At 43.9% G+C, this 22177-nt stretch overlaps 1 protein-coding gene across 5 annotated transcripts; it reads left to right on the top strand.

Annotated features, from left to right (window-relative positions):
* Positions 1-9188: 9188 nt before the first annotated feature.
* ZBTB18 (zinc finger and BTB domain containing 18) lies at positions 9189-16756 on the top strand. Of its 5 annotated transcripts, none has more exons than XM_065680145.1 (3): positions 9189-9427; positions 10831-10914; positions 13010-16756. In XM_065680145.1, exons 2-3 carry the CDS (start codon positions 10902-10904, stop codon positions 14590-14592), a joined length of 1596 nt encoding a protein of 531 aa, XP_065536217.1. In that variant the 5' UTR covers positions 9189-9427; positions 10831-10901; the 3' UTR covers positions 14593-16756. The 5 variants fall into 5 exon arrangements, with proteins under 5 accessions (XP_065536217.1, XP_065536219.1, XP_065536220.1 ...); XM_065680146.1 differs by lacking the exon at positions 9189-9427 and adding an exon at positions 10059-10172; XM_065680149.1 differs by lacking the exon at positions 9189-9427 and having other exon boundaries at positions 10180-10914; positions 13010-13697; positions 13810-13925.
* The last annotated feature ends 5421 nt before the right edge of the window (positions 16757-22177 follow it).

Below are 22177 nucleotides of genomic sequence, written 5' to 3'. Positions count from 1 at the left end.
CAGAGACCATGTTTAAGGCCAAACTAACCAGTGGTGGCTGAAAAGCCATACGCAAGGGGTCACTACCTCACTGCCAAACTGAAGGGCTACACTGAGTCCAGTTCTCTAGGTGGCTAGATTTGATACAACTCTTTTTTTTCATTGATGATACAGATAAATAGATTAAAACAACGACTGTTAAAGTTTCAGATGACATCAGCTTGGATTGAACTGCAAGCACACTAGAGGAAAGACTGCAATTCAAAATGGTCCTGGCAGAGTGGAAAACGGTCTGAAAAAGCTGGGTGCATGGCAGATAGGATGAAAACAAGATTTTCTGCTTCAGAAGGAACTGTGTAAGTGCAGGATCCACAGCCAGGGCATTGGCAAGAAGGATGTGAACCAACTAGAAGATGAAAGACCTATAAAGGAACGTATAGGGTTGTTTGATCTAAAGAAGAGAAGGTATGATGGCTAGCCTTCAGTACACAAGCCATTAGGGTACAAAAGAAATAAACTCTTCTGCATGGCCACTCTGGGTAGGACAAAAAGTAACAAGCTTCTTACAATAATACTTGCAAAAGACACCAGGAAAAACATATGTCTGTAAAGCTTTATGATGTGTTGGGAAGGACTGCCTTTGTAGATGGTGAGGTACCCTTCACTGGAGATTTTCGAGAATAGGACAGATCAGTGTTTCTCAGAAACAGCCCAGATACAGATGATCCTGACAGCGATCCAGGCAGGGAGATGAACTAAGTGATCTCTTGAAATTCATTCAATCTTTGTTGGTTTTAATTTCTGTGTTACCCACGGGAAGTACCGAACTACTTCGTGCCTCAACTCCACCATGAAACTCCAACTTCTGTGAAACAGAAGTATCAGGGGCCAAATTAAGCAAACCAAGGAAAATTACTTGCATTGAGCTTGGCTGTCTCAAACTGGTTAATCACTTGGGGTTTGCGACTCATACAATTTATCATCTGTGCCTGCTTTATCACCAAAAGCAGATATTCGTCAATTTCAGTGTGGAGAAAATCAGATACTGTTGTCATGACTGAACGCTCTTAAATTCATTTAAAGCTTTACAGACTAGTTATAATGTATATTTAAAGTTCTTGAAACCAGCAAAAGATCAGATTGAGGAAGGAGAGAAAGATGGTAGAACAGTGACACTGTGCAAGTTAGTTTAAATAAAGAATCTTATCAAATCCACTGACTAGTTGTTCACATCTGTCCAAATATAACTTATGCCATATGTCCTACTATATAAGTCAGCTTGGAGGCAGGACACTTCCCTAAGCAATTCACTTCCTGAGTCTGCTCTATCTTCTGGAGAATAGAGAGGGGGGAAAAAATGATACATCTCAGAAAAATCTGAGAAACAAACAAAATAACCTTCTAAAAGCCTCTGGCAAATAAAAAATCTTTTCTCTACCTTAACCGTATGGTTAGCTGAATCTTTTGTCTTTTTGTGTATTAGGAAGAGTAATCACAGAGATGCTGTTCTTACCATAAACTGCCTTTGAGGAAACCAGATGCCTCAGTTTTACTTCACCTTTTCAGCCTGCCGAAGTGGTAAATATTCTCTTGCTGGTCACCTCACTAACCATCCTCCCATCATGAACCACAGCTTACAGCTGCAGCCTCTCTGGTCAGACTCCCAGGTATGGTCAGTCAATCCCTCTACCATTTACAGGTCTGCAGGGGCTTTGGTGTTACCCTCAGCAGCAGGCAGGGGAGGAAAGACTAGCCCTGCCCAGATATGGTGCTTCCCAGTGAAATTCATCCCAATGGGAGCTTTCAGCTGGTAGTGTCAGATAAAAATATCGGCATCAAAATCCCGTTTCAGATACCAGAAGCCTCCTTATGGCTCTAAGAGTTTAATTTTCATTTAAACATCAATAAATAGAGTCATAAGGGTTTAAGATGAATTATGTAAGCCCGTTAGCCATAGCCATTACATTCTGCCACAAAAATGAGCTGCTGTTCTCACTTTGTTTTATGGGCTCACTGTAGCCTGTTGTTATTGTAGCTGACAAATAAAAACCAGCAAACCATGCAAATGAAAATATAATCTTTTATGCTTTCATAGTCTTAGGATAAACTGGTATGTGCAGTTTTAGAGGAGGGGTTTTTCTGCAGTCTGCAGTGTTATGCCCCTGTCCTGGGAGGCTCTAAAAGCGGAGAGCAGCAGTGGCTTCTCCGTGAAGACCCCTCTGTCAACTGTTCTCCCGTCTCCAGCTGCAGCACTGTCACGAGCTCACAGGCAAGGAAATACACAATAGCTTCCTGAAGGTATGAAGAAAGGGTGGATTATGGGTCCTTTCATAAAACTGGAAAGTTCCCTTGCTTCAAGAATAATAGATTTTCCACCTAACTTCTGTCCACGCCCCCCCATTCCCTGACAGGAGCACACACACCATGATTTGCTCTGAGCTGTGTGTTTCCTGAGGGTCTGTCACCCAGCAAATGTGCCAAGACAGAAAGCCACGCGAAGTAATCATGACAGGGAACAGCAGCTGAAGCCGAGTGGTAAAAGCATATGACTCTGCACAGAAATACCTGGGACAAAATGTGCACCAGTACATGGAGGGAGGGAAAAAGAAGAGCCAAGAGGGAACCAAGTCAGGATCTTATTCATGCAATGTAAAAAACGGGACTGCAGGCATGGATTAATGCACTTTCAAGCTAATTACAGCAGCGCACAGCAACTGTATTGATGGCAGAATACTGAGAATATGAGCCTGTGGACTAACGCGTTAACATTTAGCCCATAACTTTTCCACCCAGAACAGAGATTCAAAGATTTTCTTCTTCACCTTTGCAGTGTCTTGTCTCTTTTGTCTGTCTCGGTTTATTTTCGTAGTCACATTCACTGGTGATAACATTTTATATTTTGTGCTTCCTAGTGGGAGCTATGCTGGATGCTGACACCCACTCTTGTGCAGAGAGTTTTGCATATTTTTTTTTTCTTCCACCCGTTTTACACAAGATGGTAACATATGGCCTGGGGTGATTAAATGATTTAGTGAATGAACTGAGCAGAAAGAGCAGGCTGATTGGAAGAAGACAGCTTCTGTTTAGGCATAAATGTCTTTGTAATCTGTAATGATCGGAAAAAAATACAGAAAAAACATAAGAATTTAATTGGGTTTTGGTTAAATATTGTATTTTTCAGGTCTGCTTTAAATATAGTGAAATAATAGTATAGCAGCAGCTAATACTTATTTTGTTTCTATAGCATATCCTTGTAGAAGGGGCACCCCTTAAATGTACAGAGATGTGTACACCCACACACAGCATGTAAAGAGATAAAAATTCAGCAAATGGTTTTGTAGAACTAAGTTGGCACTTTATTCCTTCATTTCTGAGCACGGCAGAGCTTGGTGCTGCCCACCACACCACCTGAAAACGCTTCACACCTCCCAGCTTTCTCAGTATTACTCTGACTGCAACACCCAGACACAACAGTGTGACCTCAGCAGGACCCAGAGAAGGTTTTGCGGAAGGAGGGTCATTTGGGTATCTTCTGAGCAGTCCCACCCAATACACCCCTGCCACTGCAGGGGCTCAGGGCACAAATTAACAACCGCTCTGGCTCTCTTCCTTTAGGGGCATCATGACTCGTGTCTCTTATCTTTTTGAAATCTAGGTTTTGCATTTGAAATATATGTTTAGAGATATACTTGTGTGATCTCGTGCACACAGTGTAGGTCATGGTAGTCCAGGGTTGAGGGAGACCAGACTCCAGCAGGCAGGTGTTTCTAGGCTAGAAATTAGAAGCCGATTCCTCTGTATCTAAAACAAGCAATCTTTCAACAGAAAACATTTCTATTCTAGTTTCAGCGACAGTGTGCACATCATTAATGCTCAAACAAATCCAACTGGATTCTGTTTCACGTCTCCACCCATGAGGCCAGTCCCCTTCTTTATCATCAAATTTTTACACAGAGCTTTGAAATTGTCTTGGGACATCACAAAGAAATCACTGATCTCAGTAACTATCCCTGTGTGAAGCAGAAAATGTAGCTTAAACCTAGAAAAATCTCTGTTCTGGAAAAGGACAGCTGTACCCAAAGAGAGTGTATCAGTGGTGCCTGTCCTCAGCTTGCAGCATGAATGCTAGCGGCCACCTTGGTGATAAACCTTGGGGCCTGGCACTCCTTCTCCTTTATGTGATAGTATTTGAGAGGAGAGAGAAAATTTTGGCCCATGTGCTAAGAAAAGCTCTTCACTGAGCACATCCTGGTGGCTTACCCAGCATAGGTTGGGCTGATAAGAATTACTGATCCAGTCAGACTCTGGCACAGTAAGATGCACATTTAGCCAATTCATGCAAAGACTGTATTATATTATCTTGGCACTTCCTCAGCACTGGTTCCCCAGAGACAAAACTCAGTTCCATGGTGACATCAGCTGAACCTCAAGTGTGATGGCAGCTCCAGAAACTATTTATCTTTTAATTTTTCTGAAAACCAGACTGCCATTAATTAAATTTCACTGCAACTAGAAAAAATACATCAAAATTTTAAAAAGTAAAGAAAAAAATCAAGAGTGCCATGGTCACAAGTCCTAATTTTCACATCTCTGGGATACATAACCCTGGAGGTATTTACTGCTGTACCTCCTGACCTATGAGTCAAAGCATTCTGGGAGAGTGTTAATTTACCAGGGGGGTACACACTTTCCATTGTCCTACCAATGATAACAGTGTGACAGTATCTGGTCCAAAATAACCTGTTGAGCATAAACCTGGGATATTTGATGAGCAGTTTCCGTTGTGTTGCCTATTCCTTTTTTTCTATGGAGAATAAAATGGATGGTATGTATGGTAGTCATTACAGCACTGCTCTGCAATTTGAAGAAAATGTAGAAAATGGGGTTATAGCACGTGTAAGAAGTATTAAAGGGCAAATTTTCAGCTGATTCCATGGCATAGCTGTGTCGTGCTAACAATCTAAACCTGTGGCTCTGGACCCAAATATTACATAGGCACTTCTGACCTTTGTCAGCTCAGGCTTTTATGTGGGACTGTCCTCAAGAAGAGTTTCCAAGAGCATATAGCACCATTCAAGCTCCAGAAACAAATGCAGCAAACACATTTTGAGGCTTGCAGGCAAAGCTGGCATCTGTAAAGCAGCTTGCTATGTATTAATCTATCTTGAGCAGCACCAACAAACACCGTGATATTCACCACACAAACCATTTTAGAGAAGTCGCCAAGAAGTCTCAACGTTCTCAGATCAGAAGTGAGCAGAGAGGCTCTACCAGAGCTGCAGGCGCTCCTGTAGCACCATACTGCAACGTCAGCATTGGTTATGAGCCAAAGGCCTTCAGGCTTGCTTGTTGCCTGGAGGATATAAATGAAAGTCAGCAGGTGCAAAGGTGCAAGAAGTGCAAAATTGCATCATGTCTTTCCAAACTGTGTTTGTACAGTAAATGAGACTCATTTCTTTCAACGCTATGTAGAGAACATTTTTATTTTCTTTGGCTTATGAATGTTTAGTTCAATTTTCATGTGTGTTCTCTGTGGTACCTTGGGATGCCCCAGGTGATTTATAAATATGTGTAGAGACCAGGTGTATTGCCAGATGTTTATGTCCCTTTACAACAAGGCTTCAGCATCCCTTCCAAAGGAATGCTAGTCTTACATTATATTTTTCTAACAGATGATCAACTGGACTACAGGGTATTTGTGAGTTTTCCCCATGAGGGATTTTTTCTTAGTTCACTTTTCTATCATCTTGTTTCTATATTTAAAATAATGCTAAGTCTTTAAACCTCTCTACGCACTCTTAAAAAAAATTAGAGCTCCTTTCACATAAAAAAAAAATCACAGACAAATGTCAACAGCTCCAGGTTTAAATCAATGAAGTCAGACTCACTGCCAAAAAAGATTTTTAATCTTAAAGCGTTACCTACACTCACTTTTTTCCTGTTTCACTCCATCTCCTATTTAGAAATAGTAAAAAAAAAAATGTTTTATTGTAATAGCTGTATAAACTGTAATTGTAGAGCATTCTCTTAAATATAACTGTAGTAAGAAATGACCTGTAGCTCTGAGGGCAAACCAGTCTGAAGAGGCAAAAAGAACTAAGTGATTTGGCCAAGGTCATATAGTCAAATGATAGTATGGAAACGAAAATACAACCTGATCTAAACAGCAGTCAGCCCTGTAAAGACTAGGTGAGGGGCTGTAAGATTTTTCTCAGTACATCTTATAAGGAGAAGTGTATGTGAATGAGGGGGAAATAATAAGTGAACAGAACATACAAACTGTAATGCCCCATGAAATTTTATTTTAAGATTATTTTCAAATTCCAGGTCCTGTAAAAGTCTACAGGGTACTGAGAAAGTCCATTTGCTACATGTCCTCTGTAGCAAATAAATTCTTTGCATTTTTTCACATTAAGCAGCCTCGTTTTTCACAGAGTTTTGTATCATGAGAATGACTAAACTGCCTCCCTCGGTAAAGCTGCACTTGTATAAGTAAGTATTGACAAACTGAGGTCTTAGTAACCGACCCCAAGCAGTTGGTGAGATGGCTTATACTAGGAAGCATGAGGCAGGATGCAGTTTTGAGATCTAGGACAACATAGTTAATGTAATACATTAAGGCACATTCACTGGCAGTTCAAATATATATATAACTCCATAAGTCATTTGTACGTTTTAGATTAAAAAAAATAAACTTCAGAACTATTTTCAACAGTATTTCATATCAAAATGCTTTCAACATTTATTCTTGCAATTGAAAGAAAAAGCAGTTTAGCAGTTATAGGGAAGATGCTCAAGAAATGATGGGCAGCAGGGAAGAGACTACTGATTTTTCTCAGATGAAGTGATTATTAGCACTGAGGAGACAGGAAACATGAGGAGTCAGCATCTTAGCTGCTCTGTCTTGAAGACAAGGACAAAACCCCATCGTGTTCCAGGTGTAATGGAATATGGAACATGATGCCAATGGGTGGGGGAAAAAAAGGAAAAAAAGCAACTTACAGATGGAGTTGTATCAGTATTAAAGAAGTACTGAAATACTTTGAGGTTAATAATTAAAAGATCCCGCACCAGGTCTGTATGAACAATCAGTTCACCAAAGGATGAAGAGAAAGTGGTTTCTTTTGTATATATATCTTTATATATATATATATATGCATGTAACGCCTGAAGCATATGGACACCTATAGCTAGATGCTAGCTGCTGTGTGATATACATAGCAGTGCTCTCAGATAAATTAGGCACAGCTAGAATTCAGTATGTTTCTTTATAACGGTCTCATATTGCTGAAGGAGAATAAGTACGTGCCTTCAGCTTTTATATCTACTCAATCAGTTATTAAAACATAACTGAGCTCTTTAAACTCCTGAGTCTCTGCTGGTGAGCATTGTTTCCTTCAAAACACTTCTCTGTGTTTACTGTTTACCTGGAACTGAAGGGGAGATGGGGAAATACCCAACTCCTTGGATTAGTCTTTTCCTAAGGAAGACCTTAGCTTCTCAGGCCCAGCTCCCACTGCCCCACCCTGACCCATCACTAAGCCGTGGGATTCTCTAGAGGTGCTGACCTCAATCTGCCTGTGAACAGCCGTGAGATCTGGAGAGTTCTTTGTATACTCAGGTGCTGCCCTTCCCACCGCCACCCAGGAGCAGGCAGGCCTGGGCACTTACATCCCAAAGGATGCCAGCCTGCTGGCACTGCTCCCAGTAACCTGCCCGGCTGCCTCGGGAAGCACAAAGAAACACAATACTAGAGGTGGAAACTCTAACCTGGGGCAGGGCAATTCATTAAGAGAAGCCAGAGCACGCTCTCATCACACTCCTGTCACAAATTCACAACTGGCCTGTGCCAACCAGGGAGAGAAGCTATGACACTAACTACAGGAATACAAAGGTGAATTTATTCACGTGTGAGGTGCCCCAGCCAAACTGAGCGCACCCCAGCCATTTTTCTTCAGGGGTTTTATACAAAGGTATGATATGAATCACCCACCTACTAATGTGCATTTCTAATTGCCCAACCATAAATGCGGCAGGGCAAAGCAACAATGGGTTTGTGTATCTTGCAACAGCAGCATCTATCAGCATTCTGGTGGCTTATCTGTTAATCCAGATGTTTCTGCTGTCAACTTCTGCAAAGTTATCAGGCATCAGCAACTTGTGTTTCTCCTAGATACGGATCCCTTAGTGAATTTTGAGAAAAGTGGCTTTATCTTAGCCCATCACTTGCTCCTCTTAGTAGGGGCAGGTGATGGATCTTAGGTCTTGAGATAGCAACACAGCAATTATACGCTAATGATGTTCTTGACTCCCAATGAATGCTCGGTCTCGGCCAATTACATCACACTCCCCATCCCAAACTGCCCGAGGTAGCACAGCAATTCCCAGCTGCCCGGGCGCGGGGCAGGACGCGGCTCGGCAGTTTCCCGAGGGTGGGCAGGCCGGCTGCCCCAGCCCGGCCGAGCACGGGCACACGCTGCTGCACCTCTCGCAGCCTGTCCCGGCACAGGTGGCCCCGCTACCGGCACGGCCGGACATGGCAGCAGAGGCACACCACAGGCTTGAGGCCCCACGGCCCGGGCAGGGCAGCCCAGGACAGCACGAGCCCGCCCGGCCGCTGCCGCACCTGCCGCCGCCCACCCTCCGCCGTCCCGCCATGCACCGCGCCAACCTCCCCCCCCCCCCCCAACCCAACCCCGCGCCGGCAACCGGCGCGAGGCCGCAACCCTCGCGCGCCCTCGGCAGCAAAGCCCCGCCCCCTCCGGGCCCGCCCTCCCCATCAGCCCCACCCTCGGCCCCGCCCCTTCCCCGGGCTCGCCGGGGCCCCGCCCCCTTCCGCCTCGGCCCCCTCCCCCACCCCGCCGGGTCACGCCCCCTTGCCTAGCCGCGCGCTGCGATTGGCCTTCCCGGGCCGGCCTCCTCCACTCAGCGCCCGCCGCTGCCCGTCACTCATCGGCGGGGCGCCGCGCCGGTTGGCGGCGGCGGCGGCGCGGGCGGGCCGGGCTGTCAGTCAGGGAGCGGAGTCCGAAGTGGGGAGCGGGGAGGGGGCGAACATCTGTCTGCCGCAGCCCGGGCCCGGCTGTGCCGCCGCCGCCGTGCGTGCGCCCGCCCGCCCGCCCGTGCTGCGTGCTCCCGGCGCCCCCGCCCGCCCGCTCTCCCCCCGGCCCCCGCCCCTCCCCCCTCCCGCCCGGCCCCGGGCTCCGCGCCGTCTCCGGCCGTCGGTGCCATGGGGAGCCGCTGAGCTCGGGGCCCGCTTCGCTCCGCCGGCTGCCCCGCTCGCTCCTCAGCTGCCGGCAGGGGGGAGGCCGGGGGGCGGCGGCAAGCGGGCGCGGGGGGCGGGCGGGGGGAGGGCGGGAGGGGGGTGAGACGCGATCCCGGAGCGGCAAGTGAGCGAAGAGGAGCCGGCGGGCGGCGGCGGGAGCGCGGGGACTTCGGGCCGCCGGGGAGTGTGAGTCCCGCAGCCCCCATCCCCACACACCCGCCGGGCCGGGGCCGGGGCCGGGGCCGGTGCGGCCCCGCGGGGCGGGCGGAGTTGTCGGCGGGTCCGGCGGGGGGTGGACGCAGCCGGGCGGAGAGGCGGGGGGGCGGGGGCAGCCCTCCCCGGGTGGCGAGACCGGCCGCTCCGGCGCCGCTCCCGGTTACTTTTCTTTTGTTGCCGCTGTGACCCGGGGGCGGCTTTTCCTGCGCGCCGGGCAGCTGCTTCCTTCCCCGCGGGGCGGCCGCCGGCGCGCCCGGCCACGGCCCCGGGCGGGGGTGGTGGCGGCGCTGCCCGGCAGGACCAGGCTCCCCTGGGCGGCGGGGGACGGCCGGCCCCCGTCCGAGGTGCCGGGCAGAGGTGGGGGTGGCCCCGGCGGAAAGTTGCCGTCGCCCGGTGGGGATGGGGGGGGCCGGGCCCGCAGGGAACTTGCCGTGCGCCGCGGGGCCGCGCCTCCCCTCACGGCCCGGCCCGGGTCGGCAGGGCTCGGCCTGGCCCGGCGCGTCCAGGGGGACGGCGGGCAGGTGAACCATACGGCTCGGTAGACGCGAGTGTCACCGGAGGGGCCGGGGGAGGCCGAGGGGCACGGCGAGTCCCGGGCGGCTGGCGGTGGGGGAGACGGGGCTGCCGGAACCCTCGGGGCTGGGGCCGGCGTCCCGCTGCCACTGCAGGCAAGTAAATGACAACCCGACTCCAGCCGGGGAAGAGCAATTTTGGGGTGAGCTGAAGGCGCGGAATAGAGCCCCGGGCAGGTTAGCCACCTCGCTGCTGTGGCTGAGCCGGAGTTGGAGAGCTCGGTGTCACTTACGGTGTCTAAACGTAGAAACTGAAAGGACTGGCGGCGCGGCGGGGAGCTGTGGCTGGAGCACATCGGTTCGGCTAATGCCTGCTTTTGGCTGAACCCCCGGGCTCAGTAAAACCGAGCTTTTTGGGTTTCTCGGTAACCCCGTGGCCGGGGTATGCTGTCAGCGTGTACCGCGGTCCTCCAACTTAAGGCAGAAGTGTTGCTATGCTGCAAATACAGTAGAGCCCCATATGTTTAGGATTTTCTTTTTTTCTTTTTTTTTTTTCCTCCCTGTTAGAAAGTTTGAAAAAAAGAGACTTTGAAGTATTTTGTTTATACTAACAGAAGAGAAAAGTTCTCCTAAGAAAAAGCTGGTGGCAGGAGTGTAGAGGAGTAGCATATGGCATTAAAAGGAGCACAGCTGGAGGTAGCATTTCCATCTGAACATGATGTCAGAGCAGCTGACAGCCTGCCATCCCTCAGCCTTTTATTCTAACACACAGACAGGGAGTTAGTGTGTGCAGATCTGTGTGTGGAGAAGGTATCTCATTCCTCTCTAACATCATCTCCACTTTGCATCTGTCTCTCCTAGTCTGCTTTTTTTCCACCGATCTAACAGACCTGGAGCCAGCAAGACTCAGAGGAAAGGACTTAATCAGGTTTATGTGTACTAAAGGTAGGAGTAGCAATAGATTAGATACAGCATATTTCTGTTTTGGTGTGTTGTTTATTGAATTTCAGAAAAAAATCACATTACTTTTCTAACCAAGTACAGGGGTAATATATGAAATTGAGTATTAAATAGATGAGTGGACTTAGTCAAAGGGCTTGGACTGCAGTTGGAGAGTATCAGTTCTTGGGCACGTTGTTAGCATTAACTTTAATGCATATTGTGAGAATGTCTTGGTTTGGAAGAAGGAGAGAGCAGGTTCATTCTTCATTTCTGAGACCAAAACTGCACTGCATTTAGGGGCAAGCCTAAAAAGAGTTCTGCTTTATGTTCTTGTGTTGCAGCTTTTAAATGACTTTACGGGGGTTTTAGTGAAATACACAAAAATGTGGTTTTTTTTTAAACAGGACTGTTCTGGCTGAAATGTGTTTGTGGGGAAGTCTTTCATTAAACTTCATGGTTAAATATCCTGCAGCTCAGAGCCGTGGTAGTGTACAGCTGTAGTGCTTCTGAAAGATAGAAATCACTTATGTGTTTAGAAACTTTTGTACCCAGGAGAATGGCTTGACTGGTTTCCTCTTTTCTCTCTCGCATGTAGCACTTGCAATCTTTTATTCCAGCATAACAATAATTATTTGAAGGAGTTTTTGTATTTGCGACTAATTTAGAACTTGTAGATTTGAGCTGCCTGAATTGGCCAGACAGCTGTAATCGCACTCCTCTATTCTTAATCTCTTTATCTGGGCAGCAGCTGCCATATGGCCACAGTCAGCTGGATCAGATGTTTATAAGCTTCCTTCTTCGTCCCTCTCTGTCCTTTCAGCCTCCTAATTTGATCACAGCTACCTTGTGAGCTGCCCTCCAATCTTTATTTTTAGCCCTCTTAAGGATTAGGATTGATGTTGGCTGTGGGGCACTTAAAGTGATTGTATTGTAAATCTTGGTGCTTTACTCTAGCAATGGTATTTTACAGAAGATAGTAGGGGTTGTGTTGTAAGTTTTAGTACATCTTGGTTTGTGAGGGAAGAGGATTTTTCAATAATATCTGCCAGCCTAGAGAGGCAGGATCTGCTTAAGGTGGTTTGGGAGACCATTGCTATCAATCACAGAAGAATAGATTAGACAGGTTTTTAAGAGATTTTACTTTCCATTTGAGTTTTGACTTCTTTGCTTCTTGTTTAAGTTTATTTTTTCTTTCTCATCAAGGAAGGTGAATAGAAAAACGCTTGGGTAAGGACAGTTCTTGGGATACTGATTGTAAATATGCACACAGGCTCACGTTGAATGACTTTTTTTTTTTTTTTTTTTTTTTAAGTTTGATCCTGCAGACTCTGCCTGGTGTGGGAGGGGAGGGAGATTTCTGTCCTTCTGCACAGGGAAGCGGTGCTTGCTGGCTTTCTGGATGTTAGTTTTCTTTTGTAAATTCTGAGTGTTGGCAAAACCTGTTCGTGTTCTACTGTACAGTGTGGAGAAGGCTCAAAACCTGAAACTGTGCTTACTGCAAGAAGAAAACCATGCAAACTGAATTTCTAAAACCCTCAATTTTGCTGTTACTGTATACTGACACCCATAAGTAATTTTTATACTTCATGAATGCTAGACCTTCAGATTTGGGTATAATGGCATTTCCTCATGCGCAAACTTCTCCTTTTGCTACAATTTGACTTTAAAAAGAAGGTTGATGATCTGATTTTTATTTTTTTTTCTTTGCCCTCTGTGATCTCTCAAACTTAGTGTTAAAAAAAAAAATACAGGTTTTTTTGGGGGTCTCCCTGCTAGGGTTGCAGTCTGGAGGAAGTTTCCCTAAAAAAAAAAAAAAATAATAACTGTTGAACTAATTTTATGAACACCCGTGATACTTTGAAAAAAATTACAAATGTTGTACCTATGCGCTTATTTACCACAGAAGGGGAGTCCGAACTTCAGTGGTTGATCGGGGAAAGAGTTTCCATCGTACATGCGTGTTAAATAATCTTTGCATGGTGTCAGTACCAGAATTCTGGCAATATAAAGGCGAGGTTTTTGGAGTGGAATAACTTGGGATTCGTAAGTTCCATGATTCCGACCTACATTTAATTTTTAAAAATCTCATTGCTTATAGGTTATGAAGACAGTATGGAGTTTCCTGACCACAGTAGACATTTGCTACAGTGTCTGAGTGAGCAGAGACATCAGGGTTTTCTTTGTGATTGCACTGTTCTGGTAGGAGATGCCCAGTTCCGAGCGCACAGAGCTGTACTGGCTTCATGCAGCATGTATTTCCACCTCTTTTACAAGGACCAGCTGGACAAAAGGGACATTGTTCATCTGAACAGCGACATTGTTACAGCCCCAGCTTTCGCTCTCCTGCTTGAATTCATGTACGAAGGAAAGCTCCAGTTCAAAGACTTGCCCATTGAAGACGTGCTAGCAGCTGCCAGTTATCTCCACATGTATGACATTGTCAAAGTCTGCAAAAAGAAGCTGAAAGAGAAAGCAACCACGGAGGCAGACAGTACAAAAAAGGAGGAAGACGCTTCAAGTTGTTCAGACAAAGTGGAGAGCCTCTCTGACGGCAGCAGCCACATGCCAGGAGACTTGCCCAGCGATGAAGACGATGGAGAAGATGAAAAATTGAACATCCTGCCTAGCAAAAGGGACTTGGCGGCGGAGCCTGGGAACATGTGGATGAGATTGCCCTCAGACTCAGCAGGCATTCCCCAGACTGGCGGAGAGGCAGAGACGCACGCAGCAGCAGCTGGAAAAACAGTAGCCAGCCCCTGCAGCTCAACAGAGTCTTTGTCCCAGAGGTCTGTCACCTCCGTGAGGGATTCAGCAGATGTTGACTGTGTGCTGGACCTGTCTGTCAAGTCCAGCCTTTCAGGAGTTGAAAACTTGAACAGTTCTTATTTCTCTTCACAGGACATGCTTAGAAGCAGCCTGGTTCAGGTGAAGGTGGAGAAAGAGGCTTCCTGTGATGAGAGTGATGTTGGCACTAATGACTATGATATGGAACATAGCACTGTGAAAGAAAGTGTGAGCACTAATAACAGGGTACAGTACGAGCCGGCCCACCTGGCTCCGATGAGGGAAGATTCGGTCTTGAGGGAGCTAGATAGAGAGGACAAGGCAAGCGATGACGAAATGATAACTCCAGAGAATGAAAGAGTCCAGGTGGAAGGCAACATGGACAGCAGCTTGCTCCCTTACGTGTCAAATATACTTAGCCCCGCTGGCCAAATTTTCATGTGTCCTCTCTGCAACAAGGTCTTTCCTAGCCCCCACATCCTGCAGATCCATTTAAGCACGCACTTTCGAGAGCAGGACGGGATCCGCAGCAAGCCTGCTACTGATGTCAATGTCCCGACCTGCTCGTTGTGTGGTAAGACTTTTTCTTGCATGTACACCTTGAAACGTCATGAGAGGACTCATTCAGGTGAAAAGCCCTACACTTGCACCCAGTGTGGGAAGAGCTTCCAGTACTCCCACAACCTGAGCCGCCATGCAGTGGTTCACACGCGGGAGAAGCCTCATGCTTGTAAGTGGTGTGAACGCAGGTTCACGCAGTCCGGAGACCTTTACAGACACATTCGGAAGTTTCACTGTGAGTTGGTGAACTCATTGTCTGTCAAAAGTGAAGCACTGAGCTTACCTACTGTCAGAGACTGGACCTTAGAAGATAGCTCACAAGAACTTTGGAAATAAAATTTTTATATATATAAATAATATATATATAAATCTATATAGTTGTGGTACAGTCTAAAAGCAATCTTGTTTCCTTGAACTGAAAGTTTGGCTATTAGCTTGTTTTTTGCACTTTAAGGCAGCATGAATATTTCGCTAATTTAGCACTCCAGTAAAAATGAACTGTAGAGGTAATCCGACAAAGTCACAAATTACGGAGCGTGTTTTTCCCCCTTTTCGGAATAGAAGCCAGCGGATACTTTACTTCTAAGGAATCTCCAATTCAAAAAATTTGGACGTGGCTTTATTCTCCCCAAAATGTTGCGTTCTTTTATAAGCTCTCGATCTTTCTCCTCTTTAAAATCTGAATGTAGAAATCCTCTCCCAATTTTGTCAGTTCCTTTACATTTCTATAATTGCATGAGTCCTTTCTAGCTGTTGGAAACCTGAATGCTTTTAGACCCAAATGGAAAATTTCTGAAATGCTGGATTATCTATTTTTAAACAAGCGGTTGACTTAAAACTTATTATGGCAACTTCTGGATTTCTGACAGTTCCCACCGGAAAAAAAAAAAAAAAAAGAAAAAAAAAGAAAAAAAAACCACAAACAAACAGAAAAACAAAAAACAACAAAACAAAAAAAGGCAACAAAAACATAAAACAAAAACCCTGAGAGTACACTGGGATCACTGGGACTCTGTCTTACGTGAAGGTTTGCTTGGGATGAAAAAGGATATTGCAGCTTCAGCAGTGATGAACTGTGTGTTTAAAAAATGTGAATTACTGTTATTGTATACTGTAATTGATTACATGGGCGGGGGGAGGTATCAAAGAACTTGGCAGGTTGTGTTGATGCTCTTAGTTGAGTCTTGAAAAGTAAATATTAACGCTACAGAAATGCATGATTTTCAGTATATTTTTGTCTTTGTTTGCATTGTATAACTTTAACGAGTGAGTTGAAAATTATTTAATTTCCTTAGGAAAAAAACCCGACACCGTTGAAAATGCCAGTGTTAAGAAGAAGAGAAATGCACTGTTTTTATTTTATCTAATTTAAATTTACTTTCCCACTGTTTTTAAGTTGAGAAGAACTTAAGCTGCGAGTCGCCGATTTAGCTACGTTAACAAGGAAAAAAAAAACCCACAAAAAACCCCACAAAAATACTGAATGTTTACAACCAGGCTTCGAGATTTGCATGTGTGGTGTGCATTTACTAACCCCAGCCCCTCCTAATTGCACAGACCCCACGCCAGCTCCAGCTGAGGTGCGTCCATTTCCCCAGATGAGCATTCGTAGGATTCCTGCTGCACCGCTCCACCACAATAGGTCGTTCTTTTTTTTCCCCCCACCGCGCTGAAAAGAGGCTGTGGACTGAAAAAAAAAAAAATTAAAAAAAAAAAAGAAAAAAAAGAAGAAAAAGCTCTGGGCTGAAAGGCCTGGGCAGGCCTGAGTGACAGGGGGGCCGGGGGAGGGCAGGGGAAGGACTATGCGTATCCAAGCAGCAGAGACTGCAGCCTGACGTGTGGTTTTAATGACCAACACGCAGGTCAAAAGCATTTTGCACAGTGTTTGTTTTCCTGTCTTGCACTTACAAATAAGGTCTATGGGAGTAGCATGGAAAACGTTTGCTGTTTTTCCCCTTTTTTTTTTTTTCCCTTTTTTTTTTCTCTGCTTTTGTTTAAAATTTGATCGCCTTAACTACTGTAAACATAGCCTATTTTTGTGCTTAAGATACTGAATGGAAAACTCCATTGTGTATTGCTGGACTGTTTTGGAAATATTTGGTCAAATGTGTGTTAATTTGGCTGTAATGGCATTTAAAACAAAACAAAAAAAAAGCTGTGAAAATGGCCTTGGAGCGTTATCTTTAGTTACTTGAATAGTTTCTAGGTTTTAAAACTACATTCTTTTCTTAAGTTAGAGAAGACAATCAGTGTCTGAGGAAAATGGACTTTCTCTTGGATTTTTTTGTGGTCCTCGTGAGTGATTGCTTTTTTCCTTTCCTTAGTTTCACATTCTTCTTTTGTTCTAAAACTTAGACTGACATCTAGCTTTGACAATCATAGTATGTTTTATTTTCCTGAGGGGGGAATAACTTATAATGCTGTTTAGTTTTGTACTATTGGTGTGTTGGTGAATTTTTAAACTGTGTGCTAACTGCAATAAATTATATGAACTGAGAAATCAATTCCCTTGTCTTTTTTCCCTCTTTTAAATTATAGTCACGGAGTATTTTTTATAATGTGTAACTTTATTACTTTTGTACAGACTTCTATTGCTAACTGTGTATGGAATATGTTTTCAGTATGCTTTTGAGCACTTTGTTGCTAACGTACATATTTACATCTCACTTAACATTTAAAAAAAAATTAAATGCTTGTGTTTTGAAAGCATTTCTGTGTGTGCAGCTCTCGATCTTTCTGTAGAGGTATTTTTTTTGTTAGTTTTTTCTTCCCCAAAGACTTTTGCAGAAGCAGTCTATTAAAATCCAGACACTTTGCTACCATGCAAATATCTAGGCAGACACACAATTCCTTTTCTGGGCTTAATTTCACCCTAAGGATCTCTCTTGGGCTCACTCTTTTGTGTTCAGTCTCTATCAGAACAGCAGAGCAGAAGGCAACAACTTAATCTGAAGCACTGGCTGGGTGCTGACTGGCCGTCAGCATTACAGTAGGCAGTGAAAATGCCCAAAATACCAGTAATAACATCAAAACTCTCTGGCCTACAGAGGGAAATTGAAATAATCCTGAATCTGTTTGAGGATTTCTCTTACAGCCTAAACATTTCTTCAAAAAAAGAAAATGAAGCTTGCCGAAACCTTTGAAAAAGACCTGGGTTAGTTGCTTGTGTATATAGCCAGAATTCTTGTTTGAGGCCACTCCATCCTAGGAACAAGCACTGCAGAGCCCAATGGGAATATGAAAGTAGAGCTAAATTAGAAGTCTGGAACGGAGACAGCAGGACTAATTTGAAAGGGAAAAAAATATCTTAATTTAAACATTTCATTACATTTGTCATCTGCTGAGGTATAACTGAAGTTGTGCCTTGACCAAGTGAATCTCGGTACCTAATGCTATTCTACTAATCTTCCTACCTTTACAGTAACTTGTACTTAGCCAAAATGCTCTTCTTTTTACTGTTTTATTCTTTACAACAATTTTCAATCATCATTTGCTGTGTTTGGGGTTGGGGTTTTTTTGCATTATTAGAGATATTTTGAAAACATTTCCTTTTGTCAACATTAGCGTATTCCACCACGCAGATTTCTTTTATTGCAGCAGCAGACCTTTTCTGCAGGCTTTCAGATGGTAGAATATTATGTGTAGTTAAGATGGTTTAAAGTATCGTCAAGACTGCAAAACGGCTAATACTGCAGTTCTGCAATCCGTGCAGCTGATGAGCTCTGGATGTGGCTCTAGGCAGATTCACCATTTGTTCTCCAACATTAAGATTTTCAAGGACTGTAGATTCCCAAATGAAACTAGACTTAGAAGAAGCCGTTCTTCAGAAGGGTAACAGAAAACATAACTTAGCCATTAACAACATTAAAGGACAATTCAAAATATACTTTATACTTTTGGGTTTTATCTAGATGGTCTATACATGTGCAGCACATACTTGCTCATGGCTATCAAAGTGTTTCTTCAATGAAAAGATGAAACATACTCCTGTGTGTTGCTTCTCTCCATAAGGTTTAATGTACTGACATGTCTAACTGTATATTTAGCTGTAACATTTTTCTTTTTTTTTTCTTAATACAGTCCCTCGATAACAAAGCATGAGAGAACATTTTATTTGTCTTTTTTGTGATAACAAAATCCTCACCGTTCATGTTTCCATGATGGTTGAAAGCAAATTGTGGGATTGCAAACGGTGCGCTCTAAACTCCGCTGGTTCAGAAGACTTTCTCTGACCGGTCATCACGTTTTAGCTGTGAGTCCTTCTAGCCCAAGACTCACAAGGAGCATGCTAAATACATCATTCGGCATTTTTCTAACCGCTGCCTGTCATAGCTTAATATCCTTTAATTATGGATTATTTCTCTAAACTCAAGCTTAGGGGGTTTGGTCTAACAGAGACTTTTGGATCTGGTATAGCATTACGCAGGCCGCCTACCTACTGAGACCTTTGTGTGCTTTAGGTGCAATTTGACGAAGATCTTGGTAGGAGTTTAAACTTTCTGGCAAAGGAAGGGAAAGGTTCCTCATTGCTTTTCCTGCTTTCCTGCTCTCCTACATGAGGGTAAAAGAGAACACCAAACAATCCCGTATATTTTTGCTAAGCCTAAGTGAAACCAGCGTATCCCTTCAGAACCCTCATTGTCTTGCAGGAAGCCTAAATAAAAATTGAAAATCAATTTTGCAAAGAGCCAGATTCCCTTTTCCACCTGTGCTACCGCACTCCAGCAGCCACGTGGACTCACCTCCTCGGGAAGGACACCACCGTTTCCCTGCCACAGCGTACCTTCTGCTCTCCTTCTGCGAATAATGGATCAAGTGAATTGTCGGTGGTGGTCTGACTTCCCCCCTCCCCTCAATTAATTCTACAATAATCAAATGTTCTAACTTGTTAATGGACTCCTAATGTGTAACTTCTAAAATACATTTTTTTTCCAGCCTACTTCCAAAAACAAAACCCTGAGCCACCCATTTTATGCTCAAGGATGCCATAGCATACGGTAGCTGAGGAGAACTTGGAGAGAAAAAAATTCTACGTACTCCCTTCCCTCACTTTGGGGCAATACAAATTTCCTCAGAAATAAGGTGAAATATGTGTCGAGTCTGCAAAAATACCCCCAAATTACAAACCAGACTCCAGAGTGTTGTCATGTAGTCTTCCGTAGCAGGGTTCTCAAACTTGTACATTATTAACACTATTTGTCCATGTGATTTCCAAACTGAAATATTTCCAGAGAGCATGGTCTTTTATTCAAGAAATCTAATCAAAGCCTTAACGTTTTTTTTTTACTGGGATGGTAAACTTGAATTTTAACAGAACTGTTTCATATTTTTAAAGGGAGGAAAAAGTGATGCACAAATATTCCGTGCTCTTTTAAAATATTCTAGTTCAGGAGTCCTTGCTTTAATCTGTTGTGCCTCGCTCATATTTCAATCATGTCATTAAATGTGGTGAGTTTGGTAATAAAGAATATTTTCTAGATGGTAAGAGAGGAGTTTCTTTATTTGTATAAATGCTTTCAGGCAGAAGGTGGAAATGTTCCCTTTTGCCAGCAAGTGAAGATAATCACAGGAAGAAGAGCCCTGCTTATTAAAACCTACAGCCAGCAGCTCCTGCTAGTGTGATAAAATTCAGCTAAACCTGTTAATGGGTCTTATAGATGAGAGATTATGTCCTTTTTAGAAAGATTATCCATTTTAGTCTCGTAGGCTAAAAAAGAAGCATTACTTTTAACCAGTTGTCAAACCAAAATGCTCTTGGTGCAAATAACACACAGCTTGCCCAGCTCTGCCAGAGCAGGAGAGGGGTGAGTCTTAGCACAGTGAGACAGCTCTAACGCCCAGGGTGGTGCAGGCTTCACTGCGAGAGTGACGGCAGATGCTGCAGAGGTTTGGGGTGGTAATCGTGTTTGTTTGCAAAAAAAATACCAAAACCAAACTTCAGGGTTTTTTTTTCCAAAAAAAATTAATCTGTGTTTGACCTGGAGTATTTCTCTTACATTAGAGTTTCTTGGGGGAGTTGATTTTTTTAGGCTAGCAGACCTTGCCTCGGTTGCCTGCTTATAATCTTCAGGTTCATTTTGCCTTCTTCCTTTCATTTTGCTTTCTTTAGAAGACTGTCAGTCCTCTACTACACCATCGTCTCCATGCAGAACATACACAGGTTTCATTCTTGATAACTCCTTAACATTAACTATTTCTAGCAGGGGCCACAAGTGCTCACCCTCGTGCAAAAACACTCCCCTGGCTGGGACAGACCTGGTGCCTGTCCTGTACCATGTCTGTTATCTTGGGGCCAACTTTTCTTTGCTTTCTGAGATTTTACAGCCTAGCTCTAACAAGCTTTTGCTTGGGGCTACAAGGGAGAATGTGTGCATTCTAGCCTTGGAGCTGAAATTTCCATGTGATTGGGGCTTTTGGGATTGCAGGAAACAAATAAATGATTAATTGCAAAATACAGCTGGTGATTATTTTTTAGGATGTTTCAATGTGCAGCTTTTTGGTATTTCTTACACTCAGTGTTGCACTTTAAAATACATATCGTGTATGAACATATGTGAGTGCATGTGAGGAAGTAGTTTAAAATAACTTGCTAATTTTTATTTAGGTGTGCATCGGAATCACAGCCTCACTTATTCCTTAAAGATCTCTACAAGATGTGTTTAGTGTTCGTACGTAGCAGCCAACATGACGTGGTCTTGTGCAACCTATTGCTTGCGATTCCTGCAGTTATCAGCGCTAATCTGAGCACCAAGAAGGATTTTTTCATGCCAGATAGGGATCTGCACAGCACATCCCCAGCCATTACAACCCAGTGCATGAAACCCAGCTTTAAATTAGTAAAATATTTAGAGAGCAAGTTCTACGTACATCATGACTTCCGAAAGGATTCAACTGGCAAAGCAATATGTTACTGCCTCAGTACTACGGGAGGTATATTAAAAGGCTTAACTGTCTCAAAACAGCTCTATGGCATGGTATATGCTGTATCTGGATGTAAATCTAGATAGGGATTTAAATATTTCTTTCACAACCTTCCTGAAATACATTTTGGTTAAGTCTTATTTACAGCTATTAGGAAAATAAAAACTAGCCTCGATGCTACATTTTAGGCTTTTGTCAAATTGTCTTCAATTTTAGCATTAAAGCTACTTTTTATAAACTTTTGGATGTATTCCCAATATACATTTTACAATTTTAAAAATGTACTTTATCTATAAATAAAACCCCTTGAAACTGATAGAGGTTTATCATACAAGATATGATTTATTTTCAACTGCATTTGCCACGTACTCACACTTAGTAAGGAAGGATTCATGTCGAGATAATTTTGGAAATTCATACCAAGATAAAATATAGTTAAAATCTTAATGAACCATATCCTATCTTCATAGGCTATAGCTACCAGGTCTTCATTTTCCGTAGCTTATTCTCTCTTTTTAAAGAAGTTTGACTGGCACTGTCTATCCAGAATCTGATTTCTGTTCGTAGATGATTTTCAGGCTTATATATATGACAGCTTGAAAACACTATAAATACCAGTATTTCATTATTTTGGGATGACTGAGTGACTTCTACGAAAGATCTGTGTCATAACGAGCTGAGGCTAGCTATGCACTTCTTCCATTTTGGAGAAAAGGAGAGTCGTACATCTCTCTATTAATTATGGGGATGTAATTTAATGAACACGTGAATGCTGGGCTCCCTGTTGACAGGCTGACCAACGCACCTCTGCAAGTGCTGGATAGCTCATTGCGACTCCCTTCCAGGGATTTCTCAAGACTGCTACTCTATTCTTAAAAGGCTCCCGAGACACAAGGTGAACCAGAGTTGTGTTTGGCTCAGCTCAGTGTGATAAACATAAATGTGTTTCTTTTTCGTTAATGATTGGGAAGTCTCACAGAGAGAATGCTTTCCAAAAACT

The sequence above is a fragment of the Lathamus discolor genome, chromosome 5, assembly GCF_037157495.1.
Source record: "Lathamus discolor isolate bLatDis1 chromosome 5, bLatDis1.hap1, whole genome shotgun sequence".
Classification (NCBI taxonomy): Eukaryota; Metazoa; Chordata; class Aves; order Psittaciformes; family Psittacidae; genus Lathamus; species Lathamus discolor.
The sequence above is the reverse complement of the archived record's forward strand: the minus strand, read 5'-3'. Positions and strand labels throughout refer to the sequence as shown.